The 11,504-nt window shown below is 38.7% G+C and overlaps 1 protein-coding gene across 1 annotated transcript in view; it reads left to right on the top strand.

Moving 5' to 3' along the window:
• The first annotated feature begins 2,208 nt into the window (after nt 1-2,208).
• Nucleotides 2,209-11,504, top strand: part of MUSK (muscle associated receptor tyrosine kinase) — a 92,803-nt gene continuing 83,507 nt past the window's right edge. The window contains exon 1 of the mRNA XM_047830383.1: nt 2,209-2,630. Coding sequence (XP_047686339.1) covers nt 2,552-2,630 — 79 coding nt within the window. The 5' untranslated portion in view covers nt 2,209-2,551. The remainder of the gene's footprint in view (nt 2,631-11,504) is intronic.

Below are 11,504 nucleotides of genomic sequence, written 5' to 3'. Positions count from 1 at the left end.
CAAGGCACAGCAGATTGTACTGTAGGATAGAAGGCCATTTCATACCAGGGGTACAAGAAATTGCTTCAAGGAATGTAACTGGCTGCCACACTTTGGAACCTGCTGTGGTGTCCCTACCTAAACCACATTCCTCATGGGCTTCTCTCAGCCAATGACTGCTTCATCTTGAGCCAGCACTCTCCCTCAAATTCTAGCTTCAATTTTCCCTCAATGGGGTTTTGTCTCCCCTTAACCCTGCACAGTACTGTGGTCACCTTCAGACTCAGGTCATGGTGGAATATGAAGTAGGAAATAACTTCCTGGGGTTCCTGGCCTAGAGGGGGAAGTTTCTACTGGATTCAAGACAAGTGTCATCATTGCTTGTTCTTTATTTTAGAGGAAAGGGGATGAAGAGTGCTCCCTTATAAGTCCTCCTCCTGGACATCTGAAGGAAGAGGGTCCTTGGGGGGCTCATAAATCAAAAGTCGACCAAATTTCCAGAACCCTGCACTTTCTCTAGTGTTATTTACAGAAATGATAGGTAGCCACACTGTTCATCCTGCTGATTCCTAAATTTCGCATTAAAAAATGTGCTCATCTTATTGACATTCAAATTTCTCATGAAATACACAGAATTCACAGGATGTTCTCAGCAGAAACCTAATCAAATCTATATGTCTTCTGTTAAAATTACACTAGCATTATTTTGATTGTAGTTTAAGGACTCAAACTCATGTTTAGCCAAGCTCCCCAAAAGGGTGAATCTATTAATTTAAATAACAAAGAAGTCCGGTAGACAGATCTGGCTTTGCACATTATTTCTTGTTAATGGAGCACAGAAGCTTCCAACAGCCCTGGATAACCTGGTCCTCACAGGTCCTGATCTAGGAAGGAAGAACTGATTTAACACAAGCTCTCTATGGTTCGGTAGCAGAGGTGTTCCACATGGAAAATATTGACAATATATACAACAGACAAAGGACATAAATTATTTATAATGAGCATACATTTAAAATTCCTATAAATAAGAAAAATAAAAATGATGTAAGAGGAATACAGACCAAAGCTACAGAAGAGGAACATGAATAACAATAAAAATATGAAAAATTCTCATTACCAATAGTATTCAGTGAAATAAGTATAAATTAAAACAATGAAGCATCATTTTTACTCTATTTAAATGTAAGAATTCAAAGGTAAGTGTTGATAAGAGTGTGGGGAAATGGGTCCTCTAAACACATTGCTGGGGAGCAAATATATACCATCACACATTCATAATTTAGACAATTATATTGTCGGTAGAAATGATGAGTATGTAGTAGCATGGTAAAGTCTCCAAGACATATCATTCAGTGAGAAAAGGCAATTTGCATAGTAGAACATTTCGGAAGCCATGGAGGTGCACCTTTAGGAAGATGTGCTGTAAGTAACTAATTTGGCTGACAGCCCCCAGCTTCCAGATCCATGGACTCATGAGGCCAAAGAATGAGGATGCACCAATAAGGCAAAAATCTTAAAACAATGTGGTAAGTGCAGTGATAGACATGTGCACAAGACACATACACACACACACACACACACACACACACACACACACACACACACAGAGGAGGCAAACCCAATGCAACTTTGGGAAGATATAGAACTCTGGGTCTGGGATGGCCCCCAGGAGGAGATCATGATCAAGTTGGGATGGATGTTAACTGAGTGCAGAGAGGGGAAAGAATTCCAAGCCGGCAGAACAGCCTGAGTAATTCACAGAGGGAAGAAAGCTGCATATAGAAACAGGTTGCTAAATATTAAGATAGAGGCACGGATTGTAACAGATGAGGCTAACAAGACAGGCAGGGGCCAGCAAGGCCTCCCATGTCATATTACAGAGGTCTGAATAGGTTTTCATGCGGCCAAGAGGCACAGAATCCTCTTGAGCAGGAGAAGAGATCTCTGAGAAGAGATCAGACGACAACAAGACACAGTAGAGGAGAACAGACAGGATGCTATCGCCATCATTCAGAGAAGATGAATGTCTGGAAAGGAGACTGGGACAGCATTATACTAACTGGAATCAACGGAGGGGAAGAAATGCAGGAATATGGAGTTGGTACCATCTGTAGGAACTGGTAATGGGCTGGAGGTAGGAGGTGGAGTGAGCGATGGGGAGGAGCCTGATTACATACACCCAGGGTGCTGGCGTGAGCAGAGAGAGGTGGTGAACCGAATCAGATCAGGAAACCTATACCTCAGGGAATACAGTGATGGTTGCAAAGGCATCTGGTATTGTCCTTCTGCCACTGTCTTAAAAGGGATTCTAAAGGGATTTTCTTTCCCTTGTTCCTCCAGCACTACACTTGCATTACTGGCCTAAGTGGATACTCACCAGCTGGCCGTGTCCATCACTACAGCCAAGACTGAGAATTCCTGATTATACTTAGAGCCTGTGGAGCTGCTGACACAAACAGTCATTAGCAGACGACCCTTTTGTAACAAACTGTGCTTTAAAATGTAAACTGTTGGGGGCATTTTCCTTGCGTTGTCCAGAAGGAACTTTCTCCTGCCTGAGCCTGGATTAATCATGAGAGAGCTCGTCAACATTCCACTGGTACATATTCTTACTTTGGTTGCCTTCAGCGGGACTGAGAAACTTCCAAAAGGTTTGTTTGAGGAATCTTGTCTTCTTGTTGCCTTGTCACAGTTCTAAAGTGCATGTGTGTGCTCTGATCATGACTGATTCATATTATGGCGGGCTTGGGTTTTACTTGGTGAAGTAGGGGTACGATGTATGGAGAGGGAGCAGTTGACTGATGATCTCCTTTCTACCAGTATCCCTCCCTCACTTAAGTTCTGCAATAAAAAGTCTAGCCACACAGGGCATGCAGAGTCCTCACTTGTAGGAAAACATCAGCAGGTAGACTGCAAGTTATCAAGGTCCGTTTTGTTTATGCGTGTGTCAAACTTCAGGGTGGTCTAAATGGATGATGAAAACCTTTTCACATTAGGTTTGCTGGGAATATAATCAACCCTACTCTCAGATGTCCAGACTGTTTGCTTCTGAACAAAAGTCATTTCCATTTTCAGTTTCAGTTTTGCAAAATTCTTAGTAAATATTTTAGTTCTTAAAAATTGGAATTACAGAAAGACTCACACAATTTGCCTATATAACAAAAGCCTGAAGACAATGAGTTCTCAATAACTTTGAGGTTGGAGGCATGAGTTGGCTCAGCAAGAGACTGTGAAAGTTTTTTTTCAGAGCCTTTGGAATGTACCGGAAATAACACCACCTCAGGGAAAGGAAAGCAACTTAAGAAACTGACAAACACCTGTTGCAGCAGCAAGAATGTCCACAGTGATATGGTTTCTGGCCAGTGCATTATAAAACGGAGACTAGTGTATTTCAAATCAGGAAGAAAGACAGGAAAGTATGTGATTTACAAAGCGACTGAGGGTTTCTCTGAAAAATTTTTTAAAGACATGAAAAAGACTGAATGATGTCAGTTAAAGAGTTTTCAGATTTAATGTATTAGAGTAAGAGTTCTGTGTTTTATGATACACTCAAATTAATTATTTTCCTTTTATGTTACTTTCCCAAAGAACTGAACACATTTGTATTGCGTAGGTCAGTGAAGGTAGTATGTGTATGTAGATGGGAAACACAGCTTTAGATTTTGTGGGTCATTAGAATTTCTGGAGCCAGCAAGATTCACATGCTAATAAGATATAGCTTTCTTCACAAACGATCTGATTTTCGGAGACTTACGTTTTGTTTTCTTTTTCCATCTTACACAAGTAGAATAGTATCTTCAGATGTATTTAAACATTTAATTGCCAACTAATAGGTGAAGGTATCTCTAGATAAGGAAGAATCTAGATCTTTTCAAACAGCTAATAATAGCCAGAAAGACTTAACATTGGCTTTGGATTATTTTAATACTTCCTGATCATACAACGGATGTCCGGTAAGGTAGCACCTGAATGTTCACATTTACAGATTGTTTGTTAAGTCTTATTTGTGCTCTCCTAAACCATGAAGTTACATAAAAGTGACATGGGTAAACGCTAACATTTATTAAACTTCAGTCTTATAAGGAACAAAACTATTGATTTTGCTGGTTCAAATCAGGATTTGGTGTATTAAAAAAAAATAAACAAACCCACCTCCCTGTATAAACAACTCCTAATTTATATTCTAGAATGAAATGATTTACAGTTTCCAAACTTTACAGGTAAAGCCCTTAATTCAAACGCACACCATCTCTATTTCAAAAAATTCAAAATATGGTGATCTAAAGATAAAGCCAAACATCTTGAACTTTGAATAAAAAAATCAGATTGTTAATCTGACTTTGTTTATGATTAACTTATTGCTATGATTAGATTATAAAACCAAAAAATTAAAAGAATATTTTTGCCTAGTCTACTGTATTTACGGTAAAATTTAAATTAGTTACGGATTTAACACCAATCTTAGCCAAGAACACCAGGCCTAGTAGAACAAACATTCATTAACGACACACACCAGTTCTGAGAATAAACATTATCATAAAAACAGTCCTTAAAATTTTAAATGTTAGAGTTCATGGAATATATTGGTACAAAAAACAATAATATGCTATTATTTCATACTGCTGGAAATAATAAAGATGTTCCACACAAACTATCTCAGAGTTATTTTCTCTATTCTTGACAGAGAATAAAGAGTTCTGTAGCCAGATATCTTTTTCCTAAGTCCTTTAAAAAATGAATGAATTAAGGAATCTGCACAATGTGTTACAAAATGACAGATTTTTAAATAGCACAAGGTATTTAGTGGATTCTCTTCTAACTCTCCACATACCATTTCCTCAATAAAATTAATAATAGACTTTGTAGAATTATTAGTTTCTTGTTTTAATTTTAGTTGGAGGTTCCTAATGTTCAAAGACAAAAGGAAAAGTCACTTGTCCTAAATAATTACAACTAGTGACACTTTCAACGAGCTCAATATCATAACCCACAACTAGAAATTTACAAACCATCACGTATGAAAGTAACCAACGTTTCATTGAATACTCGCCTTAACCACATATTTCAATAATAGTGAGCACTTTATCAGGGAATATTAAGTGTGTGGTGGGATTTAAATTCTGTAGAAGTACAGGAGTTCACGTAAGCAGTACTGAGTTTCTTTAATACACACAAAGAACTCCTGTCCAAACTCCACCTTTTTAAATTACCTCATTTGCTCCCATACCTAGAAGTGTTTGAGCCTAAGTGATTTATCTTCAGATATATTTGAGTAACTTCCCCTTCTAGATCATATGCATACAAAGATAGGGTTCACAGATTCAACATATGACTAAGTCAGAGCAGGCACAGCTGTCATTGAAATCCAGGACACCGAGTCCTGGATGAATATTGACGTACATTGAAAGAGCAACTCATTGCGTGTTTGGGGAAACACAGTTGCTTTAAATAATACTGCCCTTCAAGAACAGAGAGAAAGAGCAGAAACGTCAAGACTTCTGCCATATTTCCAGAGTAGTAGGCAACTTCTCAGTGAACTAGGACTTAAGTCATGGGAGAAAGGGTCAAGGTGAGGGGGGAGAATGGGACCTGAAGGATGTGGCCCCATTCAAGAAAGTGAGCAAAGAGCAGACCGGAGTAATGCAGAGGAACTACGTAGGCCATGCTGAGGGCCCAGCTGGGGTTGGGAATTAACCTTTATAGTGGCCTTGATTTGCACCAGTGTTTCATTTCATCTAACAATACTATATGAACATAGAGGCAAGCGAGGACAGTGGGTGAGACTAGTTCAAGGTTGGTGCTTCCCAGGGTCAGGGCAGCTGAAGGACTAGAGAGTAAGGGAGCTGAGATTATATGGCAACACACCGTGCAGTCTAGGCAGAATAATGAAGGCAGTGAAGTGAGGACATTTAAGGCCTGGAAGAGAGTGTTAAGATCAAGTTCCTTTTCCTAGTCTCCAATGTCTTTCTGTGTGACTTTGGGGATGGCACGTAGTATTTGTGAGCCTCCATTTCCTCATAAAATGAACAAGTGCGCACTAGGGCTCAACATATAACACTAGGTACTATGCTAAAGACGGTCAGTGATTGCTGAAATGATCGCTCTTGGGTAACATGAACATTTTAGACGGGTCTCTGTGGGACTGTCTCTTAACCCAAATGAATTCACCCAGGAGAGGCAATTTCAGAAATTCTGAACAGGCTGAACCTAAATCCCTTCTGGTCTATGCCCAGCACCATTCCTGAAGGCAAGGACCCAAAGTGTGTTCTGTGACAAAGAATGAATGATACAATATTAAGAAGTGGCTGAGATTATCAATGAAGCTTACAAGTTCCAAAGGCATCATAATAAAAAAATAACTTATATTTTATTGTATCACCAGTAGAATAAATGTGCCAGTTTCTAAGATAAGCCAAATGATGAGCAATACTGAATATCCTCTTTCTTTGGGGAATCTGAAAATTTTCCAACACCAAAGTGTTTTCTCATACTGAAAAAACAATACTGTATTCATGATTATTAGAAAAAAACACGAATATGTCCCAAGTCTGAGCTCTAATTTTACTAAAACAGAAAGGAGCAAATTCACCTGACTTCTTGGTGTTTACTCAGTCATTTGGTCATGTTCGTCAACAACTAGTCAATCAGAAGCTGGTCTGTCAATGGCCATGCGGTAGAGCCCATAAAAGGGTTAATATCATTTTCCTTCACATCAAGCAGCTAGGATTCAAGTGAAGTTACTCTTTGGGTCCAGAAAAGCATTGTGCTCATTTTCATGTATTTGTTATTCATGTGGTCCTTGGATTGAGGGGAGAAATAGTGCCCTAGTTTAAACAGACTCTGGCTGAGATGAAAGCTGGATAACAGAATGAAAGTAAACAGGAGACAGTCTGCTGAGTCAACAAATATCATTAAATACAACGATGTGATTTTGCCAGTAACAATTTGAAAGTGGATTTGTTTGGGTAATTTTGAAAGATGGGCAAAGTGAACTTAGCCAACTATACCCTGCCTATATAAATTGATATTAACGTAAACCTTATTTTTCCCCTCTGTCTGTAATCAGTATTATGCTCAAGGCATGGAATTGCTTAGAGTTAAAAGATAGGAATTTTAAACCGACCTTAACCTTGAAGTTTAGCTCTATTATTTCCTACTTGTGTTATGCTTAGACAGCTATTTAACCATTCTTATCCTCCATTCTTCATCTGCAGATGAGAATAATAATAGTATCTACCTTTATGTTTGTTGTGCTAAATGAGATAATGAATGAAAAGTATAATGCCTGGCCCATGGCAGGTTCTTAATTTTGGATGCTAAAATTATTAAAAACAGAATCAAACGATGCACAAGACTATCACACCACTGCACATGGTGGGAAGGTGTTAATCTAATAAAGTTCTTAGTAACACCTCATGTATTTCTCCATAACTGTGTCAAGACATTCTCAGATTTACTTTCTTGATCTTAACTGATCTCCACAGTTTGTAAAAATATTAATAACATATGTCTGTTACCTGTCACTTCTGAAGTATCAGGTGAGAATAAACTAATGAATTAAGTTTATTTTCTTATAAAAATAATACATGGCCATTAAGAATGATTTTGTAAATATAAAATACAGAAAAGCTTAAAACAGGAGGGCACCTGGGTGGCTCAGTCGGTTAAGTGTCTGACTCTTGATTCAGCTCAGGTCATGCTCTCTCATGAGAGAGATCTCTCACAAACCGTGAGATCGAGACCCACGTCAGGCTCTGCATTCACAGTGCAGAGACTGTTTGGGATTCTCTCCTCTTTCTCTCGCTGCCTCTCCCCTGCTGGTTCTCTCTCTCTCTCTCTCTCTCTCTCTCTCTCTCTCTCTCTCAAAATAAACTTTAAAAAAAAAAAACCCTCAGACTAGAAAAAGTCACCTTGACTTCCAAGACTATTTGAGCATATATTTTCTTCCATTTTTTTCTACGTATCATAAATAACTGTTTATATACTTCTGCTACCTGCCATTTCTATTTCACATGAATGCATGAGCATATTCTATTTTATTTATCCTCTTAAAAATACCATTCGCAGTGATTATGTGCATAATATCTTGTTTAGGTAAGAGTTGCTAATATATGCTTAATATTTGCCTCCCTGAGACAAAAAAAAAAAAAAGGCCCTGATTTGTTGCATTTGCTGATTTCTGACTCCAACCACAGTCGATTTCAAGCTAACAATGAACACTGAACTGGGAGGGATGTACACTAACGTGGCTTTCTACACTAATTCTACCATACGGTGACCTTGGGTATAAATCACTTCAAGAGCATAGGTAATAGTAAAACGTAGTAACATAATTAGGAAGTGATAAATTTCGAGTATTATTAGTTTTTAATATAATTTATTGAATTTTAAGTTTTTTATTTTAACTTTTTACCTTGAGTATAGTTGGCACACAATGAATGTTACATCAGTTTCAGGGGTACAGCCTAGTGACTGAGCTTCTCTAGAGGTTATGCTATGCTCACCACAGACGTAGCTACCATCTGTCACCCTAAATGTATGTAATTTAGTTTTTAATAATGGCTGTATTTAACAGTTGTCTCACAGAATTCCGGAGAAATTAACACTTGGCTATAGCAAGCCAGTACAAGCCAGCTCCAGCAGACCGCAGTTATGAGGCAGAAGTGTGTGCCGAAACTTTCCTCCCTTTCAGCACGATTAGTACGATCCAGGACAATTCATCTGTTCTGTACAGTGAAAGTCATCTGTGTGGCTTTCTGCCTTGAGATTATTTCCTTGGGATAGATTACCAGAAGTAAATATTAATGGTAAATCTGCAAGTAATCCAGAGACTGGGCGAACAATTGAACAGTTCCGGCTTCTGTTTCTAAATTACAGAATCAAATAACACACAGTGTTCCATATGGGGAAAGGACCGTTTTAAATGCTTTACGTGTATTCATTTAACTAATCCTCATGACAAGCCTATGTAGCGGTTTTATCATCATCTCCATCTATAGCTGAACATGCCTAGGCACCAGCTAAGTGACTTGGTGCATCAGGAAGTGATGGAACAGGGATTTGAACTCAAGCCCTGTGCTAGCACCTCTGTCTGGCTGCTCATTGCTCTTGCTTTTTAAACAATGAAAGCATTCACTATCATCAATTCACCTTTGGGCCCATCATTATCTGCATCTCACAAACTCAATATTCAGTGTTTTTATTTCTTTATCTGTATGACTCTGCAATTGATTGCTTATTCCATCCACAGGAGCCCTGATGCTTACGTATAAAAGATGTCATTTCACCTAAAAATTTTCTGTTCTTATTTCAACTATTTGCTTTCAACCTTTTCAAAAATTTATGCCTTTTATAAAGGTCTCAGAAATACAGCTTATTTAAACATTATATCAGTAAATCTGCTAACCCTAGGGATAGAAAAAGGTCTAGGACATGGTCCTTGGCCCCAAAGCTCAAGGTTTTTATTACTGAGTATGAGATAAAGACATAAGTGGATCATTTTAATAACATCTGTGTGCCAAGTGCTGTAAGAGTGACATTTATAGGATGACCCATAAGGAAAAGGGCATTTGGCTCTGTCTAGCTAGTCTGAGAAACTGGGCTAAGATGCTACTTAAACTGCATCTTAAGACAAGAACCACATTAAGGAGGAAGATGGGGGCTCAGTGGGACACTCCCAAGCACCAGGTTCCCTTACTCTCAGCCCATGAATTTGTCTCTGAGTTTAGTGAAAAAATAAGGTTTGTTTAGACTGTGAACGCGTGTTTTATGGCCAATGTGCCGATCTGTCCTAGGTGTCTCATGAGGCTGTCATCCCCTACCCTGCATCTAAAATACTGTTCACACTACTTACTTGGCTCTGATACATACCTTGCATTTTATCTAAAATGACCATATAATCGACTGTCCAAACTCGGGCACTTTTGGAATACAGGGGGCACTACCAATTATTCCAGGAGAGCAGGCGTAACTATTATAGCTGATCGTTTTATGTAACCGTCCATCCTTATTATCTAGATGGTGGGCTCTTTTATTTTTTTTTTTTAAACACCACAATAGAAAATCACCTTTTAATGGTTTATTGTCTATTCTTCTTCCTAAATATTTATACTTATATTCACATTCATATTATTTACAAGCTTGTTTTCTTGATACATGTATCATTTCAAATCTTCTTTTTCACTTAAAAACATATTTATACATTTTCCCATATTAGAAATCCTTCAAAAATCTTTTTTTTTAAATAACTTATTGTCAAGTTGGCTAAAATACAGTGTATACAGTGTGCTCTGTTTTGGGGGTAGATTCCCGTGATTCATCGCTAATATACAACACCCAGTGCTCATCCCAGCAAGTGCTCTCTCTCCTCAATGCCCATCACCCATTTTCCCCTCTCCCCTACCCCGCATCAACCCTCAGTTTGTTCTCTGTACTTAAGAGTCTCTTATGGTTTGCCTCCCTCTCTGTTTGAAATCGTTTTTTCCCCTTCCCCTCCCCCATGGTCTTCTGTTAAGTCTCTCAAGTTCCACATATGAGTGAAAACATATGATATCTGTCTTTCTCTGACTTATTTCACTTAGCATAATACCCTCCAGCAGCACTTTCAACAATAGCCAAATTATGGAAAGAGCCCAAATGTCCATCAACTGATGAAAGGATAAAGAAGGTGTGGTTTATATATACAATGAAATGCTACTTGGCAATGAGAAAGACTGTGGGCTCTTCTAAGGCAGAGATGGACTTTACACATCTTTTTGCTTCTAGTCAACCTGGTGCTTGCTACATGGAAAGGAGTAAACAAATCTCTGATAAATAATAATAACGATAAAGTGGTAATGATGATAATTACTTTCAATAAGGTCATGCAGTGGGGTAGATTTCCAGACTCATGCAAATACAGGTATTGACACTTTCTGTCCCACACCATCCAGCCCGTGAGATGACCTGAGATGACCAGGACCCCACTCTGTTTGCTCTGGTAGATTCACAGGCTTCCTAAATGATTAAAGAGGGATGCATCCTACTACTAACCGACTCTCATCCTTCTTAACTTCCTTGTCCTTCTAACTCCTATAATCCAAGCGACTCTCATTTCATGGGGGGACAGGAGGAGAGAAGGATCAATGTCAAAGCCCCTCCTATTTTCTTTCTTTTTGTGGAACACACACACATGCAGAGGCACATACACACAAACAATAAAAAACAAAAACAAAACCAGCTTTGAGATATAATTTACATACTATGCACTCCACCCATTTAAAGTGCACAACTAGGGCTCCTGGGTGGCTCAGTCGGTTAAACATCTGACTCCTGATTTCAGTTCAGGTCATAATCTCACTGTTTGTGGGATGAGGTCCCGCACTGGGCTCTGTGCTGAGCACAGAGCCTGCTTAGGTTTCTCCCTCTCCCTCTCCCCTTCTCTCTCCCCCTTCCCTGCTTGTGTTCACACACTCTAATAAAGTTTTTGAAAAACTTTAAAAAATAAAGTGTACAATTCACAGAGTTGTGCATTTATCATCAAATTA

The sequence above is a fragment of the Prionailurus viverrinus genome, chromosome D4 (genome assembly GCF_022837055.1).
Source record: "Prionailurus viverrinus isolate Anna chromosome D4, UM_Priviv_1.0, whole genome shotgun sequence".
In the NCBI taxonomy this organism is placed as follows: Eukaryota; Metazoa; Chordata; class Mammalia; order Carnivora; family Felidae; genus Prionailurus; species Prionailurus viverrinus.
This window is presented reverse-complemented; position numbering and strand designations above follow the sequence as displayed.